Source organism: Corvus moneduloides, chromosome 3 (genome assembly GCF_009650955.1).
Source record: "Corvus moneduloides isolate bCorMon1 chromosome 3, bCorMon1.pri, whole genome shotgun sequence".
In the NCBI taxonomy this organism is placed as follows: Eukaryota; Metazoa; Chordata; class Aves; order Passeriformes; family Corvidae; genus Corvus; species Corvus moneduloides.
Window position 1 is genome coordinate 64255227 of NC_045478.1, and position 16096 is coordinate 64271322.

The 16096-nt window shown below is 43.3% G+C and overlaps 1 protein-coding gene across 2 annotated transcripts in view; it reads left to right on the forward strand.

Moving 5' to 3' along the window:
- The first annotated feature begins 13746 nt into the window (after positions 1-13746).
- Positions 13747-16096, forward strand: part of SYNJ2 (synaptojanin 2) — a 68425-nt gene continuing 66075 nt past the window's right edge. For both annotated transcript variants that reach the window (XM_032101941.1, XM_032101943.1), the window contains exon 1: positions 13747-14213. In XM_032101941.1, coding sequence (XP_031957832.1) covers positions 14093-14213 — 121 coding nt within the window. In that variant the 5' untranslated portion in view covers positions 13747-14092. The remainder of the gene's footprint in view (positions 14214-16096) is intronic.

Here is a 16096-nt window from a genome sequence, read left to right on the forward strand (position 1 = left end):
GAATGCAGTATGAGGCAAATCCTCCCTGTAGCTTTTCACCAGCTAACACACGGGCCAGCTGAGGAATGAGAAAGCCTCCATGTGTCTTCCATAAAGCAGGCATCCCAACTGGATGGTATAATAGTACCAGTGACTGCAAACCAGCAAAGGCTACGCATATGTTGTAAGCTTTCTTTATTCAGGTCAGTCCAGCTCGTGGTTGATGGAACCCTCCTGACTGCAAATAAGTAGTAGAGCACAGTGCTACTGTGTATTCCTGGCTGTGTGTCAGCATGGTGTTGACCCAGAATAGAAACTGGATGGTCTTTGATATTTGTTTTTTTAAATTAGACATGAATAGTGGCGTAGTTTAATTGCATGAGTCGGGGGCAACAGAAAACGTGCATACTGAAGATGTAGTCATAAAACAGAAAGAGCAAGTTAATGTAAGACTTGAGCAGTGCTCTCCTGTGTTTTGTTTGTCACAGCTGAATAATTAGTGTCTGCAGCATCAAAAAGCCTTACTGCTGTTTCCTGGCTTATGTTTTCCTTCCAGGGTGAGCCAAACACTGGCACTAGCCCAGTGACTTCATAAAAGACACCAACAGTCCACACTGTTTGGTTTAACTTTATACTTTAATTGCTCATTCTGTTACTGTAACTACGTCCATTTTTTTAAAAATAAAAATGTAGCTGTACAGAGAGGAATGCTACCTGCATGTCTTGCAATTAATCCAACATGGGATTAGACTGCAGCAGCAGACTTTGTTACATGGTATGGTTTTGGAGGTGTACTGTCAACCGCAATTAAGAGTTCTTCAATGAGTCAGAACTTTACATGAGTACAGAAATTTTTGTACTACTGAGTAATTCCTGTTTGCTGTGACAAGATAATTGAGAAAGTACTACATAACATACACTTCATTCTGTAAATCCTAGTTAATACATCAATTTTACTGCTACCAAAAATAGTCTAGTTCAGACTCTTAGAAGGAATTCAGACTAACAGCCTTGTAAAGAAAACTCTCACAAAGAAAGAGGTGCATCTCTTGTGCTGTGGCTTAGTTTGACATACACCAGACACTCAGCCACTCTGGATTGGCCAAAATTACTCCCTCCACCGCCTCAGGGCATGCAGTCCAGCAGCAAGAAAAGTATTTGCTAGGCAAGTGTCCTGCTACTGCTGCTTCTGCCTTTCTCATGGCTTTCCACTAAGACATAAGCATGCACCAGGCAGAAGCCAGTTAGTTGGGAAGGAGTGGGGGGGTCTTTGGGCGGTTGTTTTTTCCATGTACTTTCCTATAACTCTTCTGATAAAATTAATGCTAATACCTGGGGTATTATTAGCATATTAATTACTTGAGCAGAAACAAACCCTTTTTCCTGTCTAAACAACCCCTAACAAAAACAACCTTACAGAATTAGAAATATATTGACTGGCTGGTGACCAGTCCACCCATTCTGTCACGTGGCAATATCAGTTACACCCAGACTGTTTTAAAGAACATCTGAGTCACAAACTTGGATTAGCTGTTTTCTCCCTCTTTTTTTTCTCCCATGGCTCTTTGTACATGAGTTGTGACTCTGAGATCTTTGAAGTATCTTTGGGATACTGAATTTAAACTGGCTTAATTTTCTTGTCCTATAAAGAATGTGTTTGCCTATTTTCCATCTTCTGGGCCTTTTAAATCTTTCCTAATTGGCCAGATTTTTTAAAACTGTCCTAAATTTTTTGCATTCCTTCAGATTCCAGCTACTATACTTACTGCCTTCCTGCTGAACTTTCTGAACTCTAGGTTCTTCTCATCTACAGGGTTAAAAACTGTTTGCTTTACAATAGGATTTATTCATTTCTTTGAACTGGTCCTGTCAATCTGAAGCCAGCTTTCTCATTTTTACTAAATATTATTCTTCCCTTATTCTAACCTGTGGCTGTATTCTGTTAAAATACATTTTTGTATGCCACATTTTTCTGTCAGGACTGAAGCAAGACTCTGTGTAATACTTACTATTTTCTGTTAACAACAGATTTCTGGTACCCTTAGTTTTCCTTTTATACCTACCATCTTCAACAACTATTCATTTTAACATATATTTATATGTTAAAACATATAACTTGTGATCCTTTTGCATTGCCAGCTCATCAAGACCTTTCTGGACCCATCAAAATTTATTGCACTCCTGACATACATTGCACTACATTCACTTCGTTGGCATCTCTGAGACCTGTATCCTCTGTAGAGCAGGAGGGGGTCATTGCTAGGATGTCCTTGCCGTTGTATAAGACTGTCGTGAGGGCTTTGGCAAGCATGGCACCCCCTTACGATACTATCAGCACTCACAGCTAAACTGGGAATCTGAAATATCTTACTGGCATTTCTTGAAGTCCCTTAAAATCCTTATGTGAGAATCCAAACTTTGTGTTTTGTTGGGGTTTTTAAACCTGTCACTATAATGTCCAATGACAAGCTGGAAACAAAGCCCAAAATGACAGCGTGACACTGTTTATCCAGTGTTCATCTATCTCTATTTTACTGGTTTTTATCAAATTCTTTCCCAGCCAGACACAGAATCTTGTCAAGTCTGGTGCGTCCATCAAGTTTAACTCATCAAGTTAAACTCTAGCTGAAGGAAAAGCTGCCTCAACAATAAGGGCAAAACAGGAGTGAGGGTCATTTTTCTAACTGTTGACTAGTTCCTGACTAGTTGAGTCATATTTTTAAGCTCAGTAAAGATTTTGTTTAAAAATTCAACAGCTGGGAGAGAAGTGAAAAGATAAACTTAGCATCTGTTGCAATATAGTAGCAAAATATAAACTAGGCTGCTTGCTGCTGGGATGCATTTGCTGAGCTTGACACACTGCCCCAGAAGATTCCCACCTGCTTGCACTCAAAGACTGCACCACTCCGGACTGGTTATGCCAGCAGAGAAAACTGAGAAGTAAGAAAACTGTGCATGTGTCTTCCCTGTTTAAGTAGTGATGCTTTTCTACCTGGTTACAAATTGCACGTAGTAAACTTAAGGCAAGGACTTTTTTCCAAACCTTTGGGAAGGAGGTAGGTCTAGAACGTTTCTTCCCTACTGTGAGCATGTTTATGCTTACTTGGCAATAGATAAACTATTGGGGTAACAACTTGTGCCAGTCTATCTGCTGTCTTACAGTCTTAATGCTTGGCAGAAAGGAAACAACAACCAAAAAAGCTTCACAAACCCACAATGCAACTGTTTATGAAAGTCTTCCAAAATTTAAACCAAATTCACAATCAGTAAGAGGAGGTTGCTATCCATAGACTGCTATACCACAAAATAAGTCTGCAGGATGGCTACAGGACTTGGATCTATTCAAATGTGCTGTAAAATCAGCACTGGAAAAGGGGAACTTGCAGGGACTGCAGTGGTTTCAGAGGGGATTGAGGGTCTGCTCCTAGAGTAAGAGTGGAGTTCAGAAAAGCTGTTCGTAGGTGTTGTCTGGCACAGCTCCCCTCTGAGCAAGGAGTTTATATTGTAATTATTGAGTGTTAGAATCCAATAAAAATGACTAGTGGTCTTAAGTAATTTTTAAAATAGTAAAATAAAACAGCCCTTCCTGAAGGGGATTTTTTTGTCACAGGGAAAAAAACCAAAACCCAACCCACAAGTAAACAGTGTATTGGGTGTTTGCAGGGGAGCTCGAGCAGACACCTTCAGCTGCACACAGGCTCTGGGCTGTTTCTCACTGCTCTGCGGGTAGAGAACAGTAATCAGCTCAGGTCCACTGCTGAACCCTGGCTGAGTCCGGGTGTGTGTGTGGCACCCAGATCTGGTGATGAACTCCTCTGCAGCATGGAGAAAGACAAGACAGATGTACACCATCACTGTCTGGTTCCACCTGAGCCCCCAGGATGCAACTGCCCCTCAGCTAGCCCTCTGTGGCCAGCTAAGATCATCAAAGTGGTTCTGCCCTGTGCTTTGCCAAAGAGGCTGTGCTAGACAGCTGCTGGCCCTGAGGGCAGAGAGAGGGTGTTGAGTGTGAGTGTAGCTGGCTTCTGGCATGGTGAGGAAATAGTCAGAAAAATCTGTCTCAGGATACCTTAGATTTTTCTCCTATGGGACTCTGGCCACCACTAAATTAAACTCAATAGCCGGCATTAGGCTATTAGTTCAAGTGCACATAATCAAACAAAAAGTAATGCAATCACCCTTATCAACAGGTATAGATGTGCCTCTTAAGGCAGCAGGTTTAAAAGTAGTCATTATAAAGGTTTCTCTACAATATGTTGTATCCTGACTCATCCATTCTGAGCAGCAGCTTCTAGAATTAAACGGAGATTAGTTAATCTGACTTCTCAGAGGCATTTTTAAGATCACAGAGCATCTCTGCTTTTATTCAGGCATACTATGAACTCCATGCATCAGTGTTTCCATGTGGAAAAGATCTGCACCAGTTCTGGCCCCTTCATGTAGTTTGCAGTAAATCTCCAAGATCGGACAAAGTCTATTTCAAATTTCTGGAATAAGTAAAGAGAGAAGTCTGTTGAACTCCTACCAAAATATGCAGGGAACATTATTCAAGATATCTACTCTGCAAGAGCAGCACAGGAAATCTGTCACTGCACCCAACGTTTTAAAAGACATGGAAAGCAATTGCAATAGCTCTATGTATCAGGGTCACTAACTACAAAATCTAACCATCAGTGGACCAGCTGGGCAAAAAGTGTCAGAGACCGAAGCAGGGGGACAGAAAGAGAAGAGGAAGGGTAATGGAATTATAAGGAAAAAAGTTGGTGATGAGGGCAGCTAGGAAGGCAATCCAAAGGGCTAGTGAAGTAGAGGTAACAAAACCAGCAGCAAACAGACATTGCACAAGGTGAATCATAGTGGATGGGGTCTGTGACAGAAGAAGGGCTCTTACTTTTGGCTTCAGAGGGATGACATGAGCACTGGTGTCATGCTTCAGCTTTCCCTGCCCTCCAAAGTTAGTTTTACACGGCCCAGTAATTCTCACACGCCAGGAGCTGGCTTTCTCCCAAACCCACGGTTTTGCTGAGCTTTTCCAGCCACACCCACACAAGGTCTTTCCACTCCACATGCCCTCCCCGCCAAGATGCTGAGATTATTTTGGCCTGCCCACACTCTGTGCTCACCCCTTCCCAAGCACACCAGCATTCCCAGGTCGCTGGTACTACTGGGGTACTACTGGGGTACTACTGGTAATGGTGGCTGAAAGTGAGGAAATGTCGTAAGAATGGTGTGCAGGCTACAGGGGAAGCCTGTACCTCCCTTTCACCCTGGTAATTTCTGAGATACAGACACACACACACAAACACAGACACATATTTGGAGGGGGGAAAAAAAGGATAGTAGCCTGCAAATAAGTTAACTGTAATTCCTGCAACTTTCAACCTGCTTTCAACTTTCAACCCTAGCCTAGCCTACTCACCTATGTGGAATAATCATTTTTGTTATGTGCGCCATGACCCATCCGCAGGCTAACAGGGATTGTTTGAGAGCTACAGGCACAGTGAAATCTAAACCACCTGCAACCTGGGGTGGGAATGTATCATTCCACTGAACCTCAGGCTCACATAATAATTTATATGTTAATAATGAATGTGGCACGAGTTAGAAGTACAGGCAATTCTTGCTGTAAAAGCAATGCAAACATCTTGTTTTAGTGAAACAGAATGGCACACCTAAATAAACAAGTCAAATTGTCAAAAAACAAACACTGACTAGCAAGCAGAATGAAGCCAAATTATGTTTACTTGCACATACATATAGTCTGTGTGCATTAGGATTTAACTGCTGCATTAGGAATAATGTAACATACCAAAATGGTTGTTCAAATAACTTCGAACCATGATATTCCCTCAGTTCTCTTTTCTGGTCTGTTCCCCTCATTCACACACTGTGCTTTGTCAGCTTCCCCTTTACAGCAGCACTGACAGAGATAACACCTCATTCTACAGTCCTCCTTTCCTTTCAATAAAAACATATGCTATTCACTCTGCCTTCACCATAAATGGGGCTGTGAAACAGCTTGACTCCTCGGCCAGTTTGCTCTATTTTACTGTTTCAGTTTTTCTTTAACCTTCTACTGTTTCAGTTTTTCTTTAACCTTCTCCAGTTCAATGCTGGTGGCATACTGAGGGACTCCATTAACTACTCTGATTTGAACTAGTTCATATTCACTGTCTTTTCAAACTATTCAGTCTAAGTTATCTTGTCATAAAGCTGCTGAGGAGGAGAGGAACACCTGAGATTTATTTCCCAATTCCATTTCTACAAGATTTTTCAAACTTTACCAAAAGCAGTTGAAAAAAACCCAAACCCCCAGTCTTCCAGGTAAACATATATACATAAATACGTTCTCTTCCTTCAAGGGAATGTGTTATTACACTGCCTCTTGCTCCCCTTGCTCTTTGGTCTGAAACCCCTCCCAAATCTGAAAATTAATGGACAGGGCTTTCTAAAGCATGGGGAGGCATAATACCACAAAGCATCTCTTTATAAAATGAAATGAAAGAAAGAAGCCTAACTTCATTCTAAAAGCACTACATATGCTGTGCTGGAAACAACTCAAATGGAAAAAATGTCGAACATTTGATCATAGAAGACCAAATCCATGCATGCAAGACATTTTCTGTTCCTTTTAGACAGTGACTGAATGACTCCTTTTGCTATGTGGGTTAGTATCTGGCATACAACAAGTAGTCCATTATCAAAGGTCTGTATCTTAAGAAAGATGCAGCAAACAAATCCCAAACCTTAAACCTGGGGAATGTTTCCCATTGAATTTTGATGTACCAACTGGGATTCTGGATTGTATTTCAGATTTTGGCGAAATTAAGCTGCTCATTACAGAGCCATAAGGCTTCTTAGTAGCTGTAGGGTGGTGGTACTGGTTGCATTCCACAGATCACACACTGTGTTTAAGGCAGTTTTGAAGACCTACGAGAGCTTTCTGAAGAAAAGCATGAAACAGTAAAATACTGCTAAATACTGATAATACATCCATTTAAACTATCCATTACATTAAGATGAAGTAAGCGTCAAACAACAGCAATAGACTTTTGTCCCTTGTGTTCTCCAAAGTTAGTTACTTTTTTTTTCTTTTGGAAAGCATTAATTTAATGTACTTTTAAAAAAAAATCACGTTTCTGAAGATAAACACAGCTTCTTAAAATCTATTGATGGCATGACTTGATTGTATTAAAGAGGTGTTCTCCAAATAGAAAACTATTTTTAACCCTTTCTTTTCCATTCAGATATTTGAATAAATCTGAAAGTTTTAAATGGACAGGTTGCATCCAACATTCACTTTTGTTCACACACACACAAAAAATCCTTAGTTTTGCTTTAGCTTTGTGTTTTATATGCAAGGAAAAAACAGAACTGGAATGTGAGAGAACTTTAAGATATGAGCCTCTATTGGGTTTGTGTATGCATTTCTGTGAACACAGAACACCTGTTCATCTAATTAATAAAATCCTATTATAAAATACTACAACTGTAAATAGCCAGTACTGGACATAAACTCAGTTAACATGTCCTATTATGTTCAATCAACTCTCACTAATGTTTACACATAGAAGCTTCATAAAAGATACTCTCCCTTAAATGTCTGATCCCACTGAGGGCAAACTATAGTTGAATAAGCTTTAAATGAATTAACATTAATTAGTTATGAACTGAGCATGGAAATGCCATTCTCTTTGCCCTCTTTTCCCACACCTCCATTTCTAAATGCCTCCATCATCTACCCTGTATGCTCTTTTTTTTTTTTTTAAGTATAGTTTGTGTTATCCAATAGGACAAAATAACTGAAGATTTTTATGTTAATGGAATTAATTTACAAATGAATCATAGTAAGAGGGATCAAAAGTTAACATCTTCCTAAATAAATAGAGTGTACCATCAAAATTATCCAGAAACACATGAAATCCTGCTGTCACTTGCCTGACTGTATTTTGTCCTTGACTTTTCTGATTTTTGTATGATTTGGTTACTCTAAAAATACAAGGGTGGGTTTTATTCTTTTAACTTATTTAGCTTTCAGGTCCATTGTCTGTATCATAATCAGCTTTCTGTTGTGTTCTTGCATTGTCCACTCTTGTATTCATCTGTTTCTGTCAGGCTAGTTAAAACATCTCAACAGACAATGAAGCTTAGAGATTCTGAACAACCATGAAAACTCTGTTCTTCCTTCTTACAGATATGGAGCATCAACAGAATAGTTAAATTCTTATTTAAGAATGAAGTTAGGAATCACTCTGTTGCAGGCAGTCTCTTCCAGCAGTCCAGTGTCACACCATCTGTGACAATGATGGCCACAATTATACTGCTGAAATGCCCCACCTGCCAATCTGGGATTGCCTCTTCCTGGAGTTTTCTTCATAGTTGATTCATGGAAAAAAGGAAGGCCTTTTTTTTGCCATCCCTTGATATGGGGTAATCAATAAACTCTGCTTTCACTCTTGATACTCAACAGAGGTGTGCACAATTTTTGATCATGAGGCATGTGCTCACTGAGGAAAACTGCCAACATACTTGCTGCAGCTCTTCCTGGGCAGATATTAAGCAGTCCACTTTAAATTCAAATTTTCTAATTTTATTAAGCATTTTGTTTTTCCTATCAGGAGTTCCAGAAAATGAGGCAAGAAGAAGTGGAAAACTCTGTGGCTTTCTCATGTCCTTTGAACATGAGAAAGGGATGCCTACAACTAATCATAAGCATGTCAGTCTGGAAGAAAGAATAAAAATTTTATCTGGTCTGGTCACTATTACTGCCTAAATAAACACCATCTGACTAATGTTGCTCTACTGCACATAGTTTTGGGATGAAGAATGTTAAGCTTTAAAACAGCTGCTGTTACTGAAAATAGTCTCTTAATAAGAAAAGCCTAGTGGCTGTGAATGCAGTCGATCTGCCTCTCTAGAGAGACCTCTTTCATTTGGCACACACAGAGTTAAAATATAGGTGGAAGAGGAGGTGAGAAATTCCACTGACCTCCCAGCAACACAGTTTTTCATTAGCAGCATTTCTAAAAGTGTTAGCACTCCACCAGAGCATGTCTCAACCACTTCTGGAACACTTTCAGAGCTTGAATTCACAGCCCAGTCTTCTGACAGTGTGGAGCTACAGCCTGCAGCCAGATAGACCCTGACTCAGTCTGAGCCTAAAGCTAGTTTGCTTCCAGTCCAGCTACCGTGAGCAGCCGAACCCACACTGTTTATTCACTTGAGAAGGAAGTTTATTCACCCAAGCAAGGAGCTGTGAGATTTAGGCTACTGATATACTTAAAGTCAGGCATATGTTTAGCCGAACCAGAAGCTCAGGTCTGAGCCCATCCACCCACCCCTCCCCCTTCCAAATAATTGGTTAAAGGGTAATATGATACAGATTTATTAGCATTAAAAGTTTCTTTCTCCTGTTGTAAGGATTGCAGACCCCAATGGCAAGGAGTAAGAGGAGCGTGACAAGAAAGGTTGTAAACAGTAGAAGAAATTTGAAAATATTGTCACTGACTGAAGCAAAGAAAATGTCCCTGCATCACTTCTCTTACACTCATGGCAAGGTCAAATGTTCTTTGTCAAAATCTAAACAAATAAAGCATACCAATATATCACTCATGTTTCTCATGCTCTTCAGTTATTTTTGAGGAAATGCAGTTGATGTTGAGTAACAGTGACCTAGCTCAAACTATATTGAGTGTCTTTGTAACAAAGTACCAGATGTTCTTTACTAGGCCAAGACAGGTGTAACCAACTAGAATAGAAAGCTCTTCTCTCAATTTCACTGACAGTGTAAGAGGTGACATTAAAACCCCACAGTTACTTTCAGAGCAACATTTTGAGCACTTTAGCCTAAAAGTGTTGTAAATGCTTCTCTGTGTCAAATTCAGCTTTAAATAAAATTCATTCTAATGTTAACTAGAAAATGTGGAAACATAGTAGAAGTTTTTGCATATTAGCAGCAATTACTTGTTGTTTTGAATGCCATGTGCAGGAAAAAATATGCTGAGATATTTCCCCTAGTTCTTCTTTACTTGCTAAAGTCAAAAGTTTGTCATAAAAGGCAAAACACAAACTGTTTTCAATGATCTTGTAAGCACACACATTTCCTGAGAAATTTGTGACCTCTGAGGCTATGTGCAAGTGCCCAAAAGACCTGAGGAAGTGCCATCATAACTAAACTTTTATATTTAATCTCAGAGCTTCAAAAAGTTACTGAAAAAGCTATTTCAGTAGCATAATATCGGACAAAGAAAAGTATATTTTGGTTGTTTCTACAGTGTATCACCAAAGCTTTTTCTAGAGCCCCAGATTGCAAAGTTCACTCAATAGTACCTGAAGACAGACAAGTAATACAGTAGGGACATTCACCCATTCTATGCCCCAAACTCCAGACAGCTACTTCAGACAGAGAGCAGACAGCTAAGCCAAAAACTCCATGCTCTATCCAGTTCTTCTAAACTCTGTTTTGCAACATGCCTGTTGTTCCTCTTCAGACGGTCTTCAGACAAACAAACAATGCTACCGGCTAAGATCAGCATGCAGGACTCTTTATCAGGGAGGCAGTTATCCGGACCCTGGAAACATCCATTACCATAAGGATCTAGGAGCTGGAGTCATTATAGTGCATAGCAATGCTTCAAAGGTAAACAAGGGGCTAGGGAGGAGAAGGGATCGGAAATTCAAACTAAATGGAGTGACTCTGAAAAAGATAGAAGGGTTCAGAAATTACACTGAGGTGATTTCTACAGCTGAGGTAACAGCTGAATGCTTAAAAATTTGTATAAATGCAGTGTGGACGTTGTCTTCAATGCAATTTAAGCTTAGAGGTGAGTTAAGAGGAACTGAACTTGATTTAGTAGCTGAAGGCTCCATCCTCCTACCATGAAGGCTGCCCCTAAAATACCACTGCTGCAATTCTGTTTGAGCTGCATTTCACATAGTTCCACAGTCAGCAAACATCAGATCTTAAGGATTCCTCCCCTTCTGATACAGAGGGAGAAGGATTTCCCTGCCCTTATGAAGACAGGAGCTGGAAGAGGAGTTGGAAAGAGAAAAGGTAAGCAAAGGAACACTGCTGCAAACAAGAGAGATTCCACCCTCCTAAAGTATTGCCACTATTCTCCACATGCTGAATAGTAGAGAGAGCCCACTGGCTGTTGCTTCTCTCAGCTGAAGGCTGCAGGGGCAGCAGCAGATCACCTCCCACTTTTTAGCTGTGGGAACATTCAGAAAGCAATGCAAATTATCTGTGACTGCTCAAAGGCAGAAAGAGTGATAAAGAACCAAAGATGGGTGAAGAGGGGCAAAGAAGCTAGGATGATGAAATTGTCAAGGCAGGAGATTAAAAGGAAAACTCCACAGAGAAAGGAGGATGAAACAAAAAATTACTGAGGAGGTAATGAGGGTGTATGGCCTGAGTGAAAACAAGTGATGTGCACGACGGAATGAGTTCACCTGAGGGACTCCTCAAATGACTGCAGGAATTAATGTTTCCATGATACTCAAATACATAAGGTCCAGAGCAAGACAGCTCAACACCAAAGGTCAGATAAAAGGTGATCTGTCAGTTTCAACACTTTCCCTTAAAAATGGATTTCCATGCATTGAAACACAGATAGTTTGGTTAGATGAAAAGATCTTATCAAAAGAACACCTTTGCACACATCCCCAGTATATCAAGTAAGGTTCCTATATGAGCCCTAAATTTGGATGTCTTTCTTCGTGAAGGAGGTTAGTAAAATGAATGGTTTTATTCACTGCTACTCTTCACCATTTTCTGATTGTTGCTTTCTCAGGCTTGTGTTTCTAACACAAAGTCTAATTAACCGATTTACTGCTTTTTGAGTGGATGTTTTGCAACACACTGAAGAGATCTGTTTGTAACAGATTCGAACAGACTAAACCAGAGACCCACCTATAAAGCAATGCTTTCTCATACACAGTGCTAAAGGTTTCCAGTTTCCCACCTTCATCTGAGTTTTCCTCTCACATACTTATCCTCTCATAATGATTTGAGGTGCTAAAAAATACTATCCCATGTGCACTTTCTTCAGTATTTTACCCAACAAATTGGACAGTAAACTTTTTATTAACAATCCTAACTTGTGTGCTCTTGGAATTTGCAGTGAAAAGAACTAATGACAAAAATTACTAAGGAGTTACAAACACAGGCAATAGAGAAGGACATACCTGTGTCCTCCCAGGGAGAGTTTGCTCTCATGATGGAGTTTAAAGGGGACTGTGAAGAATTATTCCTTAAAGGCAAAGACACACACACGCACACACAAAAAGGAGTGGGGGGTTTTGCTGCTATTTTTAAACATGTAAGCGTATGATCCAGGGCAACTTTTTAAAATAACATGATAGAACTGTCTTGGGAAGCACTGATTAAGCAATACTTTAAGTATTTCATCTCAAATGAGCACTTTCCTCAAGGGAAAGAGTGAAAGATGTCAAAGACATAAACTGATTCTTGGCCTGCCATTCACATTGGCTAGCTGTTAGAAAGGCATCCCTTTTCTGTTTAAAATGGACCATGGTTAATCCATGTTCTTACATCCTCTAAAACTCCCAAACTTTGAGCTATGTGCTGTCTTGCTTTTTTTATCCTGGTCACTTAATTTCTACAGTTTTTGGGTCATTTCTTTTGCTTTACCTAGTACTTTTAATCTCACCCTACGTACTATAATCAAAGTTTAGGATCGGGGGGAAAAAAGCCTTATGCAAACATCAATTCCACTTTCCATACCAGATCCTTTCAAAATGCTTTTGTAAGGAGGCACCATAAACAAATGTAAAATTAATCTCCTTTCCGAATTACTGCTGGTTATAAAATAAACAAACCAGATGTGTGTCATAGGCAGTACTTGCTTTTCAGTTTGTTTCCATTACGTTCAAAGAAGGCAGGGAAGCTGACATTCCACCTGGCAGCGCACAACCATGACTCACGTTCTCGACGTAAATGTGAGTGAACAATAACAGATGGTAGTTTGGGTATTTTGAATTTCGCTGTTTTCTCTACATATAAATTTAAGTTGTAATTCCTGATGTTAAAAAATTAGAATTCTGCCTGGTTTACCCGTGTATGAATAGGACTACATTTTCTGCTAGAGATTACAGCGAGTTTTTCTCTCATCCGAACACACTGGCGTACCTGTGCCTACCTCCTCCATCCACTCCTTATGGATGAACTCCGGGAAAAAAACAGGACTCACCCTGCACAGACTCACAGGGAATTGTGAAGGGAACCCTGCAACACCAGAACACGTGCGCTGTGCCTTTACCCGAAACTCTTTAATACGCATCCCGCGGGACAGCGCACAGTCAGAAGGCAGCCCCGAGGGGAGCTCCCTGCCAGCCCCGTCGGCGGGGAGCGGCGCCGGGAGCCCGGCGGCCGCTCCCGCAGGAAGCGGGAAGGAGCGCGGCCTCTCCCCGGGCAGCAGCCTCGCCCGCCGCGCCGGCCCGGGGAGCAACTCCGGCGCCTCAAGGCGCTGCTGGGCCCGCCGCGCTCCCGGCGGCTCGACGGCGACCTTCGCCACCCGCGGGGGTGGGGAGCGGCACCGCCGCGCCGGGGCGAGCAAAGCCGGGAACAACGGGCCGGAACCCACAGCGCCCCGCTGGGTTCGGCAGCGGCCGCCGCTCCTCCCCTCGCCCGCGGGCAGGGCGGGGGCAGCGCCCCGCCGGCGGCTTGTACCTGTCCCGGAGGAGGAGGAGCCGGAGCCGCGCAGCCAGAGGGACAAAGTTAACTCTGGAAAGTTTACCGCGGGTGGGAAGAGAAAGGCGGGGAGCAAAGGGGAAGGTCGCTCCCGCCCCGTCGGCCGCAGCCGGGGCTCCCCGAGGAGGAGGACGCAGCGGCGGGGCCGCCCGCGGGGGACGCTCCGCTTCCTTCGCGCTGGGCTGGGCGCCCTCGCAGCGGAGGCACCCGGCGGCCTTCTGAGGCGACCGGCGAGTGGGAGCGGGAGAAGCGGCCAGGACCGGGGACGGGCGCCCGGAGGAGCTCCCGCGGGGCTGCCGGCGGCCCCCGAGCGCCGCGCCGTGCGCCCGACGAGACGGAGGCTCCTTCGCCCCCCCCTGCACCGGGAGCCCTGCGCCCTCCTCCCCGCGGCCGGCGGTTCCCATGGCTCTGAGCAAAGGGCTGCGGCTGCTCTGGAAGCAGGAGCCGGGGCCGAGCGCCCTGCTGGAGGCGCGCAGCCGCCAGGACTGCCTGTTGCTGGAGGCCGGCACCGTGGCGGCGCTCAGTAAGTGCGTGCGGGGGCGGCTGTGGGGGCGCGGAGCTGGCGTGGCTGTGGGTGCCCGTGGGTGCGCGCCTCTGCCTGCGAAGGGGCGCTGGGGTGCAGCGGCAGCAGGCGATGCCCAGGAGCATTGGGGCACTTTCCCCCGTGGTATGGAGAGAGGAAGGGGAGCGCGTAGACCCGCCACGTCCAGTGGGATGCTAGATGCGGAGAGCGCCTCGCCTCACTTACAGCCCGATCTCCAGCACGGTCCCCAGGCTTGGCCACTTGCTGTCGCATTTGGGTGACCCTCAGTACGTGCCATGCACGGAGGGTTGGCCAGCATCTCCTACCGATCCGTGTCCCATCGCTGCTCTGGATGTCTTTAGCCGCCTCACCAGCAGCCGGGTAGAAGAAGCAGGAGAACCTGGCTGCCTGGTGGCGGTGGGGTCTCGGCACCGGGCACCTTTAGTGTGCAAAACTTATCCTCGACAGCCTTGACTGCAGAGGAGGGTCCAGGTAAAGGGATGGGGTCCACCGTCTCTTGAGGAAGTTTCTACTCAGCTACATCAGGTGCTAACTGCCAGTGAAGACAGCCAGCTCACAGCAGAGATGTTTTGGGATGACTGACTTTTCTCCCGTAAAAAAGCCCAGGCTTCTTGCTGTGTTGCCCCTGTGATTTGAACGGTATTTGGTTACTTGAGTGTCTGGCTCTTACTGGAGGAGTCTCGTAAACGTGCTCAGGGTTATCTCACCTTGTGTTTTTGATATTTGTCACACTCGAGCTAATGCAATGGTGATAGTGCTAATGCTGCGGCAGACACCGAAAAATGAGGTGACTGAGAATGTGAGGTGCAAGAAGCAATGCAGGGAAACACATGCTTGTGCTGCGCTCTTAAATTGTTTTCTGTGTGATACCCGTGCCTGCAATCATGCTTCTGTTCGCAGCATTGTCAGAGTCTGTGTTCAAGCAGCTCAAACTGTTGTAGAAAGACCCTGTGTGTACACTGTGATTTGTACAATGTCAGTCACAATGTCTCCTCAGAATCTGGGTCTACTGAGCTGAATCTTCCACAATGTACAGTGGTAGGACATGCAGACAAAAATACTTGATTTTCAGGTGCTGGGGACTTTAGGAATGATGAAAGGCAAAACGGTCATCAAGGGGCAGCTGATTTTCACAAGAATAGTTCTGACAGTGGAAAAATTTTGACCTGTCATGAAAAAGATGTTATTGCCACACTGTGGGGATTTTTGTTTGTTTGGTTTTGTTTATTTTATTGGAGTTTTATATTGTGTAATATTTGGGGGGTTCTGTTTCTTGCTAAATTCTTCAGTAATAGTGGACATGAATGTGTTACATTTTTTCTAGGGGAGTTTTTTGTGTCAGTTTTCAGTGAGCTGGCAGTGAAAAGGCTGTTAGTACTGAGCAGCACTTTACTCACTTTCCCTGATTCTAAAACCTGTTGACATTAAAACTCTGTATTGATATCAGTGGGGTTTGGTCTGTATTTTGTTTTTCTGATAAAAATCTAAAGCACCTCTGCTTCCTAAAACCAATGTGAATGAATAAAATTGAGAGTCCAGTATTTATCTAGCCAGCCCTGAGCCACCTGTAGGACCAGTGGTTGGAAAGATTTGAAATCTCACTAATTAAAGGAATCATCAACATAGAGTAGATTTTTTCTCCCCCAGTGTTGCCATCCCCCATTTGAATTGCTATACCTAAAATGATTTAGTGGCTGGAAAATTGCCCAGTGGAAAAGGACCTGGTGGTGCTGCTCAGCATCCGTCTGAACATGATCCAGCAGTGTGCCCAGGTGAACAAAGAGGCCTATGGCATCCTGGCCTATCTCAAAATAGGACCATGTCCAGAGAAGGACAGTGAAGCCAGTGAAGGTCTGGAGCAC